Genomic DNA, 18,348 nt, shown 5'->3' on the forward strand with positions numbered 1-18,348 from the left:
GGAGCACAAGCGGGGGCGGGGGGAGACAGAGGGTGAAGCAGACTCCCCACTGAGCAGGGAGCCCAATGCGGGGCTTGATCCTAGGACCCTGGGATCATGACCTGAGCTGAAGGCAGATGTTTAATGGACTGAGTCACCCAGGTGCCCCGAGACTTTCCAACCATTAAAAAGACAAAAATCCAAGAAACTGCCAACCACCACCACCAGGGCACAAAGAGCTGGAAAAGACCCCTGGAGGATATGCATGCATTCTTCCCTATAACCAGCAGCCCTACAGTAACCTATAGCTTCATTATAATACCTTTACATTGCAGCTTTGACCCCTCCTAGGGAGGATGGCTGCCATGACAGTTCTGACAAGGGCCATATAGGGCCAAAACTCCCCCTCTCAACAGCTAGGAGGAGTCCCTTAGATGATTGGAAGCACCCTTGGTTGGAGACCACCCTAGCTATGGAGACCACCCATAAGCCATGCCAGGATAAAAAGAAAAGACACCCAGACCCTCAGTATGGTTGCCATCTTGAGAGTGTACCTGCGCTTTTGGATTTTATAATAAACTCTTACTTACTTGAGAGTTTGGCTCTGAATTCTTTCTTGGCTGAACTCAATAACCAAGGTCAGCACGGAGGCCAGGAAGGAACCCACCACTAATAGTTAAGTCGAACCAAGTCACACAGCTAGTAATGTCATAAAGTAGTTTGCCTATAGATTTCATATTCTTAACCATGGTAGCATACTGCCGCCCTAATGTTTTGGTGAGCAAAAAGGTAGGGAGAAGACAGGAGAGGAAAGGGAGTTACTTTAGATGGATGGACCTCCAAAGAGAGCATCACTGAAAAGGTGATCAACTTGTGACTCTGATATTTGCCTGAGAGACTTCATTCTTCCTTTTTAAAAAATTATATTTGAATGGCTTCTTTCTCCTCTACTATAGGTTCCACAAGGAAAAGAATCTCTGCTTTGTTCATTGTTGGATCCTAGGTGCCTAGAAAAATGCCTAGCACAGGAGCTCAACAGTATTGATAAATGAATTGTTACAAAAGAAAACCACAGGCCCAAAATGGTGTCACTTTGGTTGAGTCCCCAAACCAGGCCTTTACCTAATCTAGCTGCAGTTTCAACCTTCCCCAGTGAAGTAGCCTTAAGGAGTTAGTCAGAAATTCTCTGATGGGTGCCAATGAGTCTGCCACATGGACCCTCCATCCCTCACGGGAAGATGAGATCATCTGCATGATGAGCTCCGCCTGCCCACCCCGGGCATCTGGGTGGCTCAGTCAGTTAAGCATCTGCCCTGGGATTGAGCCCTGCATTGGGCTCCCTGCTCAGTGGAGAGCTTGCTTCTCCCTCTCCCTCTGCCTGCCACTCTGCCTACTTTTGCTCTCTCTCTAGCTCTCTGTCAAATTAATAAATAAAATCTTAAAAAAAAAAAAAAGGCCCCCTCCTCCCCCACCATTCTCCCTAAAGGAAAGTGCCCTTGCCTGAAACTATCCTTTTTTTTTATTTTTTAGTAATAACTTTCTTGCCCCACCCTCCTTCCTATAAAAACCACTTTATACAACTGCTCAGAGCTCCTCTCTACTTGCTAAATGGGATGCTACTCCATTCTTGAATCCTTTAACAAAGCCAGTTAGGTCTCCAAATTTACTTGGTTGAATTTTGTTTTTTGACAGAATGAATAGAAGTATCGAAAGATATGCACACAGTCCCTGTGTGGGGTAGGGACAGAGGATTACTTCTTTTGCATTATGTACCTGCATATAGTTTTATGTGTTACCATGAGCATATGTTACTTCTGTAATTCTGAAGTTAATTTAATAGAGGAATTAGGAGCTGAAATGTAAACTTGGATTGGAAGCTCTTGCAGTCTTACATGTATAAAAGAGTGCTCATGATTCTTCCTTATGTGGTAACAATGTTGGGGGCGGGGCACGTAATAGCAGCTGCAGAGCATTTGATAGGAATGACTAAAGGATCCAGCACGTGCACATTTCCTGATAAGGTTAGATGGCAGTTGAGTTAATGTCACACACTCAAGCCAGGAAATAGTGACATGTGATTCTCTGTTATTTTCTCAGGTATCTTTCAAAGCTGCACTTCTAGCTCAGGATAAGTTAAACATTATTCGCCCTGTTTCCCTAAAAATAAAAGTCCCTGTTCCTCGCCACTCCCACGTGTCTTCCGGAATGACCCACAGGTTACCTGAGTTACTACTCCCCCTGCTTCCTGCACTCACCCCAGTTTGTGTTCTAAATCGAGGAAGCAGCAGCTACTTGGAGTAACTCAGTGTTCCTGGGGCAAAGGGATTCCATAAAGAGACTGTCCCATGGTCAGCAGACATTTTAAAAACAAGTGCACAAACAGAGCCCAGAGATTTCAGAGCTCCTCCTACAAGCTTTTGCCCTCACTTTTGGCACCAAAGGTCTTAAAAATTATTTTCCCTTTTTCTCACAACATCTATTTTCTTCACCGATCCTCTTGATTCTTTCATTTATTTCTTTTTCGCACTGTATGGGGTAAATAGAGTCCAGGGACATTGTCAGGGGTAAAGGCCACACTGGTGTGTACAACCAAGTGGACAGGACAGATGCTTGTGTCCCAAGGCACCAGGAGGGCACCTGCTGCTTCCCGCTTGTTTGATAAGAGGCGGGAGCAGAAGAGGAAAGGCTTATGTGCCTTCCTTCCTTTCTCTGAGAAACAGGAAAGCAAGAAAGACCTAATGGAATCAGAGAGGTGCTGAAATCAGAGTAGCCCTACACAAAGTATGTAAACAGGGCATTTTAATAACAGGAAATCAGAACCAAGGAAGGGCACTTACGCATTATATGAAAATGTGATCACACTAAGAGAGTTTGGGGAGAGAACAACTAAAACAGAGGAAGATGCCATCAGATGAACTCTCACAACAAAGACAGGGCTGGGGAATAAGACTTCGTCAGGTTTCGGAGCAGGGCTCAATGCATTGGAACTCTTCTGCTCCCCAATGGCTAGAGTGATGAATGGATAGACAAGATGTGGCATATCCATACAATGGGACATTATTCAGACATATACAAAGTACTGACACATGCTACCGCCTGGAAGAACCATAGAACATTATGCTATGTGAAAGAAGCCGGACACAAAAGGCCACATATTGTATGATTCCATTTTGATGAAATGTCCAGGCCAGGTAAATCCACAGAGACAGAAAGCAGATGAATGGTTGCCAGGGCCTGAGGGTAGAGGGGAAATGGGAATTGCCAATTGGTATGGAGTTTCTTTTTGGGGTGGTGAAAATGTTCTGGAATTAGATAGTTGTGGTGTTTGCACAACCTTGTGAATATACTAAAAAACACTGAATTGTACATTTTTGAATGGTGACTTTACAGTGAATTATTTCTCAATAAAAAAAACCCATGTACTGTGTGTGAGCAGGCACACCTGTCTACATGAGGGAGCATGGATGTCATTTTTGTCAAGTCACCGTGCAACAGTTGTAACAAAGGAGAACTCTACATCAATAGCAGGTGCCTTGTGTAATATTCTGTTACTGTAACCGAAGTAACAGGAGTTCCCACCTTGGTGAGTTGCAGATAGAAACCACATTAGGTGAAGTTGTTGCACAAAGTAAATTTATGTGCAGCAAATAGAGAGATCATGGGAATGGCTTCCGAAGCTGTGACTCCCAGAGCAAGGGTGGATGGGCTCCTTTTATTTAGGGTTAGGATGAATATTCAGATAGGGAAACCTTGTCATGGGATGTAGAGGTGGGCATAGAGTCACACATGTGCCTTAAGGAGACATGCCTATACACACATTTTATGTTATATGAATGAGGCCTGCGCTCCTCCTTGGGTGGAGATTTTAGTATTATATTGAGGGTAAAGGTAGTTGTCAGTCATTCTAGAAGTCACTCCATGGCCCATCTGTGCAGTGGGCATCAGAGGTTATACTCAAACTGGTCTGGGTGGTCTGGACCAGCTGGAGGCCTTTTCAGGGCAGTCACTATCCCTGGAGGGGCAGTTTCAGTTTCCATTTGCCTGAGTTAGGAGGTCAGCTGGAAAGAAGTGCTTAAGGAAAAGTGTGGGACAAAGGTTGGTGAGTACAAGCAGGTGGGCAGTAAAGGTCAGGTCTTGGAGTCTAGCTGGTGACATTATTAAAAATCAAGTGTCAGAAAAATGGAAAATCAATTGGGAATAGTCATAAAGACAGCATTAGAAATACTCAGAAATGAAACAAGTAGCTAGACTCAACTAATTTCAATGAGAAATGGTTGATAAGCTTGGCCTCCCTTTCCAAAATATTCCATTGGATTTCTGGACTCTGCAGATACCTTGAGCTCCCTAAACTTGTGTGGGTCTCCTTTTCAAGATCACTGAATTAAAACTGATACCTTCATACCCAGCATTGGAAATAAATGAGCTCTGAAAGTTAAGCTTATTGAAAAGCAACGAACGCTTCCTTAACTTGCCCTCCCGGGGCCTAGGCCTTGATGGGCAGCTCCATGTCCCACCTGGTGCAAGCTGTAATATTCGTGCTCTGTGGGGTTTGACTTCACAGTGATGCACTAGCCCAGTGCTCATTACACAGCAGACTTGAGACACTGGTAAATTGTAGGCAAGGGAGAAAAAAAGCTGACTCATAAGAGATATTTATTCTGCTTTTAAGTAGCAGTTACCATCCTCCAGATTCCAGAATCACTTACTTTAGTTCCCCAAACTACCGACTTAGCAAGATTAGAAGTCTTGGAAGAGAAAAGGAGTGGAGGAGGTGATGTTCACATTAAACATTTCTTTTCATGGTTAATTAACTGCAGGGTTTCTATATTGAGTGGTCATGAGGATCAAGTAAAAGTTTTTTTTTTTTTTTTTTGACACTGCAAAGTCTTGTATATTAATCAAAATATTTCTAAATGCCTTGAGAAATCATGATTTGTAGTAACTGATAATTTTGCTAAGAGATGAATTTAAATTATTCACACTTCAGAGTGGTACATTGTTTTCCATTATTCTTCATTTAGGTAATAACTCTCATGAAATCATCATCTCTGTGTCTACAGAAGATATTTATAATGGTGATAGATGTGAGGAGAAAGTAAGGAGGTTTGAGGAAGGCATAGTACTTGTGATTTGGAGGATTTCTATAGGCCTTTGGATATATCCTTCTCTGGCAGAATTTATATTGGTTATCAATTGCCACATCACAGACCATCACAAACTTAGTAGCTTAAAAAACATGACATATTTTTGCTCATGAATTTGCAGGGGTTGGGCAGGGCAGTTCATCTTGGCTCATGTGGCCTCAGCTGGGGTGGCTCGAGAGCTGGGGGCTGGAATCTTCGGGAGGTTTATTCACCTCTAGCAGTTGACTGGTTGGTTGTCTCCTGGGTCCTCAGCTCTGGCCACCTCCTGCAGCCCCTACAACATGGCCTCTCCATGTTGCTTGGCCTTCTCACATCATGGCAGCTGATTTTAAGAATGAGCATCCCAAGAGAACAAGGCAGAATTGAAAGGGCTTTCTTTGACTTAGCCTTAAGTCTTTATGACTTCTGCTTAACTCTATTGGTTGAAACAGTTAAAAAAAAAAAAAAAGTCCACCCAGGTTCAAGAGGAAGGGACATAGATTCCATTGCTAACTGGAGGAGTATCAATATTACTTTCTAAGATGAGCATGTGAGGTGGAATATGTGGGGGTGGCCATCTTTTGAAAATACAACTTGCCACATCAGCCCAAAACTCAGAAACTTAAAACAATAGCACTTTATTATTTTTCACAAGAAGTCAACTTTCTGTGATTGACCGGGTGGTCCTTCTTCTGGTCTTCCTTGAACTCATTGACAAGACTGCGTTTTGGTGACATGTCAGCTCAGGGAGGAGGTGTGCCCTAATAAGACAGCTGAGGTGGCTGGGCTTCTCTTCCAAGTTCTCCACAGCATGTCAGTCTCAGGGAGCAAACCACAAGGGCAAAGGCAGAAGTGGCAAGTCTTCTTGAGGTGTGGGCCCTAGACTCATACATCATTTCTGCCACATTCTGTTGGTCAAAGTAAAGTATTATGTGAACCCAAATTTAAGACGTGATTAAACAGAGTCTATCTGATGATGTGAAGAGCTGAAGAGTATCATGACCACCTTTTTCAATCAATACATATTGCCTTCTGGCCACAATTATTAACATTCTGTTCACATGCAAAATATGCTCACTTCCTTCCCCAAAAGTCTCATATCATTATGTCATTAGGCTCTGGCTTGAAGTGCAAGATATCATCATAAGATCATATTCAGGTGGGGATGAGGCTTTTTGGGTGTGGTTTTCAGGTTCTCCTCTAGTATGGTTCCCCTTGATTCAGAGACTTGTGAACTGCAAGAAGTTACCTGCCACCTTCCCTTGTCCACTCCCACCCAACACCCAGTGGTTAGGACAGGGACGGATAATCACCAAGGATACTCTCATTCCAAACGGGGAGCAGTGGGAGATATGCAGAAGTTATTGGTTCATCAGAAATCTAAAATCCTGCCAGGCACACATGCAACCTGTAAAGTTACCCTTACTCTGGGGCCAGGGAATGTTCGTTAGTTAGGGCCATTTATTGTTAAAAGTCTGAGGACAGTCTGTTTCTTGGAAGGCATTTTATCTCTTTTCAGGATTCTTATGGAATTTTTAATTCATTTTTCTCAAGAATTTTTCTAGATTACGTCAAGATAGACGTCAAACTCATTTTTAAAAATGATTACTATATTGTAGGGAAAAATCCATTTTAGCTCAGAGATGTTTTCTTCTATTTTGGCTATTGGTCCTGTACCTTTTAATTCTTTAAAATTTTATTTATTTATTTATGTATTTATTTATTTATTGGAGAGGTTGGGGGGGGGAGGGAGAGAGAATCTTAAGTAGGCTCCATGCCCAACACAGAGCCCAGTGCTCACGGGGCTCCATCTCACAAGCCTGAGATCATGACCTGAGCCAAAATGCTTAACCGACTGAGTCACCCAGGCTCACCATTCCTAACCAACCAGCCAAATGTTGGTGCTCTGATTTTTACCTTCTCTATTATTCTTATTTAATCTACATTCTTGTCCTCTGCCTTCTTAGAGAGATTCTTGACTTTTTCTTCCAGATTACTGATTTTTTTCAGTGTTATTTCTTTAATGCCTCTCTATTTCAGGCAAGTCTTTATCCCAAACAAGTAGGGAGGTTCTGCTGTATTCCAAAGAGAACATAATATTGAAGCCTAATGCATTATCACTTCAGTTTAGTAGACTTTCAAGAACTGGCTAGAACATATATGTGCGATTTTTTGATATCTGAGGAGATACCAGTATTTTCCACATTCCCATTACACTAGCAACAAAGACACAAAAGACCTAACAACTCACCTCGCTGAAAACCTCAATGTATCTTCAATGATAGAATTTGGGAAGACTTGCCAATAACCAAGACAGGTGGGTAGATTTAGAAAAAAACCTCCAGGTAACACTTGGAAAAAAGTAGGAAGTCAGTTTATATTTCTCGTATTCTGTTTCATGACTGAAGACCAGACAGCTAGTAAAAACTAATCTTGTTACAAGAAACAAAGACTCTAAAAGCAGGCCTTCAGCTGGTTTGAAGAAAAACCATTCTTTTCTGTGGGACCTTCTGACAATCTGGCTGAGACTTGTCCTAAAGATTCTTTGCGTACTCCTGGTGGCATGGAGCAAGCCCCCCCATGCAAGGCCAAGTGAGAGCCTTCTGACGCCAGCTCTGATGGTAGTTACAACAAGTAATAGTGGTAAGTTATCTTGTGCCATGTACGTCATGTACCATTTCTGGAGCTTCTGTAAAGTCATGGTAGAATGTATATTTTCAGTTCTCTTGTGCTGTGCAGAAGTAAGTAATAGGTACTTAGCCTACATTTGGAAGGGGATAGGAAAGGGTAGAGAGTGTCTTCTTCCCCAGGTCCTGACTGGACACAGTGGTGGCTCTCCCATGTGGAGGGCAGCGCTAATCTAATGAAGATGACCAACATAGATGCAGCAGGGAGGGGACAAAGGGAGGAAACAGAACATGAGGAAGCTATTCCTGGCCCTAAGTGAGAAAGCACCTTAGGGAACTCTCAGAGCAAAAGGCTCACGAGGAGAAATAATTTCCAGCTATACACCATGGCCTAAGGCCATGGCAATTTAGTTATTAAAGTAAATGTGACTTTAATTTGCAGTCAAAATTTAGTGGGGCCAGGATATTTGACTTATATATATATATATTTCTAAAAGTGCCCAAGGCCAAAACGTTTTGTTCTCTGAAGTATGTAAGAATTTTAGATATTCTTCCTTATTCCTTTAGTAAAATTTTCCTTCATAAATAAAGATAAACCAGCTCATGCCTGAGTAGAAAGTTCATAATTTCAAAATTTTTGAAGTCCTAAAATAATGAAAAAAAGTATACAGGGAGAGTGAGTGTGCACGTGAGCCTCAGTAAGCACAGCCCTGGAAACATTGTGAACTGTGGGTGACATTCTTCCTAAAATCAGCTTACAGTAGTATGAGGGAAGTTATGCTTTAGAATGTTTGCTTTATCCTTCTATTAATGTCACTTATTCCCAGTGTTTATACTTTGTATGTATAATAAATAATAAGGCAAGATATTTAGTACTGAGTTTACTGGATTGGAAACGTGGAGACAGGTCATGTACTGACCAAATACATAAGCTTGGGCAAGTCTTTTCATCTCTCCTGGCCACAGCTTTTTCAACTGAAAGAGTATGACAGGATTTGGCATCAAAAGCCCTTTCCAGCTTTAATATTCTGTGGTTAAAATGGAAACTACGACAAATGAATGTATACTTTCAGAAAGATCAGTTAGGCTGTGAGTTCAAAGACACAAATCGTATCTTAGATTCACGTATTCCCTAGGGGCATATATACTTCCTGATACATAGTAGGTAATTAAAAAAATCTGTTTATGATATTTAAAATTTTTAAGTGTTTGGTCTCTCAAATACATTGATAGACTGAGTTATTTAAAAGGCCCTTTCCAGGGGCGCCTGGGTGGCTCAGTCGTTAAGCGTCTGCCTTCGGCTCAGGTCATGATCCCAGGGTCCTGGGATCGAGCCCTGCATCGGGCTCCCTGCTCCGCGGGAAGCCTGCTTCTACCTCTCCCACTCCCCCTGCTTGTGTTCCCTCTCTCGCTGTGTCTCTATCTGTCAAATAAATAAATAAAATCTTTAAAAAAAAATAAAATAAAATAAAAGGCCCTTTCCAGCTCTATTATTCTATGCTTAAAATATAAATCAAGCCAAATAAATAGTGTAGTAGATCACTGAGGTTTTAAAATTCAAGGACAGAAGTCTTATTTTTGATCTATGTATTCCCTTCAAAGCCTCATATAACTCCTTCCATAGCAGGTGCTCAAGGAAATATCTCTAGATTACAGTTATTTATTTTGCTTTGTTTGTCAAGTATATTTCCAACGCTGTAACATTAATGAGTTGCTTTCAAAATTCATTATTAATTATGTCTATTTCTTACCACCCAGATCTTATAAAAACAAGTAAACAAATGGGAAACAGGTGAGAAAAATATTCTGTTCCTTAGTTTTCCTCAGTGAGACAGCTTTTCCATATTTTAGATTTCATGAATAATAAAATCTAAAAACCCAATATGAATCTAGTTTCATGTGCACTAACAGATGTCTCAGGTTTTCTACCTAAAATCAGAAAGACAAGAATTCAAATTGCTGAAGAGACTCTACGCATATGTAACATAATCTATGGCACATGTTCCATTGTTAACTGAAAACTAGTTCACTTTGGGAAGCAACCCTGAAAAGGCAGATGGCATGGAAAAAAAAAAGGTGATACTCTTTTTATAAATTTTAAAGTAGCACACATCACATGAAATACTCAAGGGCTTACAAGGGGGGAAAAAGGGCAGGGAAAAAGAAAATTCATATGCACCCTATATAAGCATGAAACTCCTAATGAAACACATTAAATAGAAACACATGACTTTCGCTAATTCGTTTGTACTTTATCCTTCTTTTTAATAGAAATTAAATTAGTCACTTAATGTACATAATGTAGTGTTTGTTTTCCAGTCTGGTTGCTTTTCAGCATTTACTTTTGTGTCTCTTTGAATAACATGGGAAATGTTATTCAGCATCAAGATGCAGTGAACAGTGTCAAACATCAACTGTACTTAACAGAGGACAGAGGGATCAGAGTTAATTTGTAGCTAACAGCATGGAAAAAAAAAACACAGACCCACAATAATATCAACATGCATTATTAGCCAAGATTCAAAGTTAACCCAACCCACACAGATTTCTTCTAAGTTGAGAGTACACATGGAAAGGTGTGACTTTATCGAGATCCATAGCCATAGTAGTAGGGTTCATCAGGGCGGAATCCATAAGCTGTGGCAGGGCGTCCAAGAATACCAACTGATTGGCCAAAGCCATCCATTCCAAGGCTGAAAAGAGAAAAAGGAATGATATGTTATATTGCTCATCACCCATCCACAATGTAGGCCAAGAGGAGGCTGGGAACTTTACACCTCCAGGATTCTCTTCCTAGCAGCAAAAGTGATTTATGTGGCTATCATTAGGCCTTTTTCTTGTGTGTGTTTGTATACACACACACATATATATATATGAAATATACACGTATACGTTATGTTATATATATATAATATGTATAATATTAATATAGCCACAAATATGTGCATAATAAATATTTACTTCTAACAATGTGTTAAAAATGTTGGAAACCTCTGTCATCAGGTACTATTCAAGACAAAGAGGAGGACAGATCAGAAAACTTTTAATAAATTACATTCATATATGGCTTTTATGCCAGAATATGAAAAGATTTTATGTGCTAGCAAGTATCAGTAATACACTGCTAGGGAATAATAAAACTAAAACTGTAGTAAAATGAGTTTTGTTATTTATAATAAGATCATTTTTTCATATGAAGATATAGTATTATTAATAAGGACACACATTTTGAATTTTAGCAGTAAATTCTCAATTAGGGCCAAATCATACTATAAGCCTAAACTGAAAGAATAAGACAAGGATTTTTACAATATTTAAGTTAGCCAGATTTGATCTGCAATTCTTCTCTGACTCCTCAATAAAACAAAACAAATAAATTGTACATGTTTCTTTTGAATGACAGCAAGATAATTATAAATTTTGTTTCAGTTTATTCTATGGAAATAACAGAAGCCTAAAGATAACTTTCAGAGTTATAAAGATATTTGAAGCATGGATAAACTTTACTCTAAAAAATTATTCTTTCATCTATTAATAAATTTAGAAGAAAATCTGTTCTCCAAAGCACTTTTTAAGGATCAGACAATTATCCAACACTTAGCAAAATGACAAGAGATTTATCTTGCCGGGCAAAGATGGAAGCTATGACATGCTCATGCATAGCTCATGCAGTGAATGCTAGTGAGCTTATTTCCAATCAAAGGAAACAATTTATAACGGAGAAACATAAACTTCGAAAAAATAAATATATTTAAATGTTTTAAGATTTCAGAGTATACTAGATGGAAAGATACTTTTTCTTTATCAGCAAAATCTCAATATGATTAAAAATTATATAGGCACTAACTTCCTCTCACAACTCAAAATAAGATTAAGTTAAAACACAATAGAAGTAACTATTAAAATGTTAAGGTTTTAAATAATTTGTGTAAGTATGTGCATGCATGGCCATGTGTGTACTGAGATAGGACTAAATACTAAATGTAAGTAACTATAATACATATAGGGCATATTATTCATGTAAATCCACGGCTCAGGGTAATGGGTTTTCTGAGATATAAGTTTTACGTTAGCACTTGTTAGTGAGTGATCCTGAAGAAAACAAACTTTTTGGGCACCTTCTAAATAAAAAACTGTGTTTATAATTCCTAAAAGTTGGTTGAAATTTTTAAGTCTGAATTTTATTTTGAAATGGCAAAATATAGGCATGTCCTTCCTACTTTGGTCTCCTGGGAAGAAATTTTAATTTTATAATGAAGGGAAACATTGCTCTAGAGGCAGCTTTAAAGAGGTTTCAGAAAGTAACGCAGCCCATGAACTCAGATACACCTTATCAGTTTAAAATTAGAGGAAAAGTTGGCTGTTGACATTTTTCTCCTGAAGCACTAAGGCTAACAAATACTCATGTATCCAAACAACTCTCAATTATGTAAAGGTTGATTGTATAGCTTATGAATTTCAACTCCTTCCTTTTTCATCTACTTACTGCCTGCCTTTGGACACTGCTTATATTTTTTAGCATCTCTTCTCAGGCTGAATAGCAGGAGACTTAGGTTGAACTCAAGTTAATTTTGTCTTTCTCAATCTAGAGGCTTTCAGGAATTTGGGAACAAGAGGCAAAGTAGATCAGTAAAGAAACATGCAAAGGCACCTTAAAAACAGAACATCTTACAGAGGAACTCACAACAATAGTACTGTAGTTCTATCTAAAAGAAGAAGAGAATCCTCAGAAGGGAAACTGTCAGCCATGTTGGCACAGAACAAGATGCTCCTCAGAGGCAATTGTTGGTAACCAACCCAAGCAATTCCTTGGGATGACCTATAACACTATAAGGAATATCTGACCATTTTGGCAGGCTTGTCCTCATTGAGGAATGGGTCTTAAAAAAGGTTCTGAGAGGTCATTGTACATTCAAACTGCAAAACTGTATTTTATTTCTATGACTGATAGGCAAACTTCCGATTATCGTATTCCTATGTGGCTTGACAATGGAAAAGGGTAAACTTAGACATTAACCAATCTGCCTGATGTAAATTGACAAATGGATATTCAGCTGTTTTTTAAAAAATTTGTTAGTCACATTGTTGGTAAGAACTGGCACCCCCAAGTCAATTAAAGTAGGATCAAACCTTGAACACTGATGAGTTTGAGTTTCTGAGCCTGCAAGTTTACTGTAATAAAGTTCTATTTATGCAGTCAACAGTTCACCCAGAGACATCTGTGTGTTCAGGCCAAATTTTTTTGAACTTCCATAGATATCATTTGGGAAAACAATTTAAGGAGAAAAAATAGAAACTCTTAAGATGAGTTTTTCTGTAATTATCCATCATGTATCACAGATGAACTTGCTGTTTAAAGAAAAGAAGGTCTGAAACATTATGACCAGTTTGGATGGTGCTTTGATGTAAGTCCTCGGTCCTTTTGTATTATGAAAGATCACCTATATCTACACAATTAATATCTTTTAAATAAAATTCACTCTGAAACAGATTAGCTTGATTCTTTAATCTCTCATTTGGTTCTAATATAGAGGTGAAACTGGACTTTTCAGGATGCTGAAACCTGCAGATAGATATTCTTTTGGGATATGGGGACATTTGTTGTACTTTCTTCCTTGGAATAAAGATGTAGCCTTGTTAATGTTGAATCTGGTTCAAAATGAGGAGAGTCAAATAGTGAGTTTTCCTTTAAGCAGGAGCAGATAGATTCTTTATGTAAGGGGTAGAAACCGTGACTGTAAGAGGGAAGTGTGGCAGCAAAAATTCTGCTTTCTTGATCCACTAAGGACTTAGAGCACACGGTACAAAGGCACTGGCGGGCCCCCACTAGGAACCCCAAGAACCCAGGGAAGCTGAGCTCTTACCCTGTGTGACCGTTCTCCTTCAGATGAGAGTTTGTACATTTGGCTATTTATACTGGAATTTAATCTAACACTGCATGTGTGTCTCCATATGTACATATTTTCTTCCTGGTACTCCTAACCTACACAGAAAGGGTGTGTCCCTCTAGATCAGAATATACCACTACTAGACCACTTTTAAAATAGGACTATGTAGTCTCATTTAACCATCATCCTCAATGTCTAGATATCATTTTTTTACCTTTAAATTAGCAAACATAACAAAATGCAATCTCTTCTTAAAATTATATATTTCTAGTTCAAAGAAAATGGTTCCTGTTTGTTGTGAAAAGACAACCAGGAAAGGTAAGGCCCCCAAATCCTTCTGCTACTAAGTTTTATGTCCCAAGAACAGTGATTTGGGGGTACCTAGAAAGGAAAATGACAAATTCTTCATGAGTAAAAAAATTATATTTAAAATTCAACAACAAATATAAAATCACATCTAGATTTTATCTTTAAACAAACATTTGGAAATCTAATTAGCATTCAGCAAGCAGGAGACAGAATTTTCTATAATAGTGACAAGGCTTCAAACAAATTTTTAACAGCATTCATTGTATTTCTAAACTTGCAGTAATTCAGAGAGGGGAGAAAAAGAAATCCAGGCATGACAAGTGATACTTCACATGCAGCACATTACAAAGGGAATGGCAGCCAGTAAAGAATCCTAGGCACTCTGAGGCTCTTATTGGACTTCTGTGCCAGAGTTGACATTCCTGTAGAGAGGGAAGAAAATCACCTACCTCTAGCTGTTTGTGAGGCTTAATTAGTGCATATTTGTAAAGCACTTTGAAATCCTTGGATGAAAAGTGCTGCATAAGTGAAAAGTATTATCATTATTTTATTAAAATTAGGTAAAAGCAACACAACTCTTTATCTTCATTGAATTCCCAAGTCAGCAAAATGAATGCAGAGCAAATAATGAATATATTAGAGGATGTTACAAAAAATAAATAAAAAGTAAATTCAAGCCAAGTTCTCTTATCATAGGTTCAAAGAATCTTTGACTTGGAAACATTTTTAGAAATAATCTAGACTATGCTTCCATTCACAACATCCTTGACCGGGTCTATTGAATTCTTTGCAGAACATCTCCATAAATGGGAATGCTCACAAGGCAGTTCATTCCATTTATGGGCCCATCAAACTATTAGAAAGTTCTTTATCTTGATCTGAAATCTAGAATTACCCTCTGGAACCACAAAAGAAATCTAATTCTTCTTTAATATGGCTATTTCACAACTTTCATTTAATCAATCCTCATGACATGCTCTCTAGAAAGTTTACCATCTCATTTGCTCTCTAACTTTGATATTTTTCAATTTTTATCTTAAAATGAAGAAGTGAAAATAATGTGATACTGTACTTATTATGTGGTCTGAAACCAGCATAGAATATAATGAGATCCTGTTTCTAACTCTCTAATAATGTAGGCTAAAAATGCATTGATCTTAAATTTTTCAAGGAGTCCTTACTACAAAATGGCTCACATTGAATGTGTATGTGTGTGTGTAGTTGTGTGTCTGTGTATACACATTTTCACGTTGAATTTCATCTTTTTGGTTTGGGTCTTTCTTTAGGAATTCTATTCTCCCTAAAATAAAAACCTTTATGACAATATTTATATTTATAAATATATTTGTATTGATAGAGGGTAGTGATTCTTATTAACTACCTATCTTTGTGATCCATAGGATAATACTGAAGGCTGGAATTCTTTTGGGATTATCAAGTGAAAGGACTTAACATAGGCTAACTTTCTTCAGAGGAAGCCTTCCAGGATATTATAGAGCTGCATGAAATGATCCTATAATAGCTTTCTAGAACAGTTCATTCTTTTTATCAATTGCTCCAATATATTGATCATAGAATCAAAATCAGTATTTTTATTTTCCTAAGATTATAAATTGATCATCAGAATAATTTCAGCTTAACTATAATTTGTCATGAGAAATTTAGTATTATGAAACTGTAGTAGTGCAATGTAATGGATCCTTTGTATCTCTCTATCCATCCATCCATCCATCCATCCAAATAGTACATGAGTTCCTACAATGTGTTATGTATAGTGTTGACAGTCAATGTTAAAAAAAAAATGTGGTACTGGGAAGGCAATAATAAGACATGGTTCTTGACCATGGATTGGAGGCAACTAAACATGGAACAAAATTCCCATAACATGTTGTATTACCCTAGTACATTTATAAATTACTACAGAAGAATAGAAGAGGAACAGATATTTAATATAAGGTGAGAGTATATTAGAGGTATGTATATATTGTTACAAACGAATCTAGGGTGCTATAAAGTCTTTAAAGAAAATACTTTTTTTTTTAAAGATTTATTTATTTATTTGAGAGAGAGTGAGCGAGCAAGTGGCAGGAAGGGCAGAGGGAGAGGGAGAGAGTCCCGCTCTGCACTGAGTGCGGAGCCCAATGCGGGGCTCAATCTCACGACCCTGAGGATCATGACCTCAGCTGAAACCAAGAGTCGGACACTTAATCAACTGTACCACACAGGTGCCCCGAAAATACTTTTATTTTAATGCATCTGTCACTTCCTGACTATATCTATTTTTATTTATATATCTTTTTACTTTATTTTCTATGAAAGTATAAGTACCATAAAGGGGTAAAGACTGTCACTGTCTTATTAATTGCTCTATCACTAGCAGCTAGCTTTGTATCTGACATGGAACCGTCGTTCAAAAAGTATTTTATTGTATGAATGGATGAATCTAAAAGGACAAGCAGGACTTCAGAGGTGAAGAGAGAGAACTCCTAATGTGGCAGCCTGAGCAAGAGAGAGAAGGAGCTAAAGAACAGCAACTGGTTTGTTATGCTTAAAGTCTTAGGTTTATAGTGAAAGCAAGTGGCAGAAGATAAGGCGAGAAATGGAGGTTAAGACTAGATTTTGAAAGCTCTTCATATGCCATGCTAACTATACACTTTTGGAGAGTTGTCTCTGCTTTTTAAAAATGGGAAAAACTTACTTCTGTGTTTTACCAAGATAACTGTGGTAACTACGGGTGTTAAGAGACAAAAGCACAGGGAACATTTAAGAGAATTTATGGCTGTCCGTGTGTGAAGTAATGAGAGCCTGTAAGGTAACGGCAGAGGTAACAATCAAATATGCTACCTTTCCTGACAAAAATGGTATCTTTTCTCTTTTGAAATGGGTTTTTTAGTTATACTTTTACCATTTTTTAAAAAAAGATTTTATTTATTTATTTATTTGCCAGAGAGAGAGAGAGAGCACAAAGCAGGAGGAGCTGCAGGCAGAAGCAGGCTCCCCTCTGAGCAGGGAGCCCCATGTGGGACTCGATCCCAGGACGCTGGGACCATGACCTGCCCTGAAAGCAGATGCTTAACCAACTGAGCCACCCAGGCGTCCCTACACTTTTACCATTTGAGAATAAAGGGAAAGAATTTCAAAACTGGCTGAAATTTTAGAGGTTATAGTTAATTGGAATGAAACAATTTTGTCCCTTTACTGTACGCTTCATCAAATAACTAAGAGGCTGTGGTATTCCAGGTAGATGAAATCAGACTGTAGAAGTAGTTCCCCTTTGTATTCAATAGGTAGGGCTGAACTATTCTGGCAGAAGAGAACATTTTTTATTGAAATTCTTATACATAGTAACAAGAGAAGTATAGATAGAATGAGATGCCTATAAAATTATACCTATCATTAGATGTCTTAAATTGAGATCTAAATGCTTGTAATTTATAAACCAACCACTAGATGGAGAGCTTGTCTTATCACTGAGTACGATTTACAAAGTTTTAAAGCAAGTTTTATCAAATTTAAACTCTTGAGCATATTTAACATTGACAGAATGTGGTTTCCATTGCTTTCTCATATACTCAGTGTTCTCCTCTTACAAATGTGAAATAATTTAGTTAGAGCTAAATAGGAATATTCACATGCAAAAAAGTTTTGTGAATGTGGGGGCCTATGAAAATGGAAGATGCTGATCATCTTGGACATGGAAAGATGTAATGCATGTGCTTGTTAAGGTACTACAACTATACGACAACTTCTAAAATTTTCATTGAACCTGTCAAAAGCATCTTGTTTCTATAAATTTGTACGTAATACATACTTATTTTAGGTTGCTGAAGGGTGTTACTTATTGAACTTGAGCCTTTGTATTAGTGAGTAGATGAGCACAATTAAGTAGTCTTTTGATGAGCTTTACTGATATATATCAAGTTTAGCTGTCATTTTTCATTGTTTTTATTCTTAATCTTTTATATACATGAGTATCAATTTTCCTTTTATTATGATAAAACTAAATGGCTAATGAATCTTAAAGAATCACATTTTAGTGAAATCAAACCAAGTAATATTTTTCCAAAAATCAAGGGCAAGTGATATGAGCAGTGGGAGGCTGTATTTAGAGCATTCATCTGGAATTTATTAAAAAAAATTTTTTTAAAGACATCTGTCAGTTCTAAGGGGGTATATACCACCTTGGGGACAGATCCTTTCAATTTAGTTACTATACTAAGATGCTTCAGATAAAAACTAATTTGTAGTAATGATGGAAGAAGCATGTGTAAAATAGTCACTGATTTATTCCAAATGGTAAAGAAATTCCATTTCACTGATGCTCCTCTAATTTCGTTTAATTCACACTTCTCTTATAATGCATCTTAATCTGTTGTTTAACCCATCTCCAGGGGCTATTTTATTTTTTTATGTGGAGATATT

The 18,348-nt window shown here is 38.1% G+C and overlaps 1 protein-coding gene across 2 annotated transcripts in view; it reads right to left on the reverse strand.

Annotated features, from left to right (window-relative positions):
- Positions 1–9,969: 9,969 nt before the first annotated feature.
- The window catches only part of KIFAP3 (kinesin associated protein 3), a 190,424-nt gene continuing 182,045 nt past the window's right edge, over positions 9,970–18,348 (reverse strand). The window contains exons 20-21 of one of the 2 annotated variants that reach the window (XM_032389465.1): positions 14,376–14,444; positions 9,970–10,422 (exon numbers count right to left, since the gene is read on the reverse strand). In XM_032389465.1, the coding sequence (XP_032245356.1) occupies positions 14,399–14,444 (46 nt within the window). In that variant the 3' untranslated portion in view covers positions 9,970–10,422; positions 14,376–14,398. The remainder of the gene's footprint in view (positions 10,423–14,375; positions 14,445–18,348) is intronic. The other variant, XM_032389464.1, reaches the window with a different exon arrangement.

Source organism: Phoca vitulina, unplaced genomic scaffold, assembly GCF_004348235.1.
Source record: "Phoca vitulina isolate PV1807 unplaced genomic scaffold, GSC_HSeal_1.0 scaffold54, whole genome shotgun sequence".
Classification (NCBI taxonomy): Eukaryota; Metazoa; Chordata; class Mammalia; order Carnivora; family Phocidae; genus Phoca; species Phoca vitulina.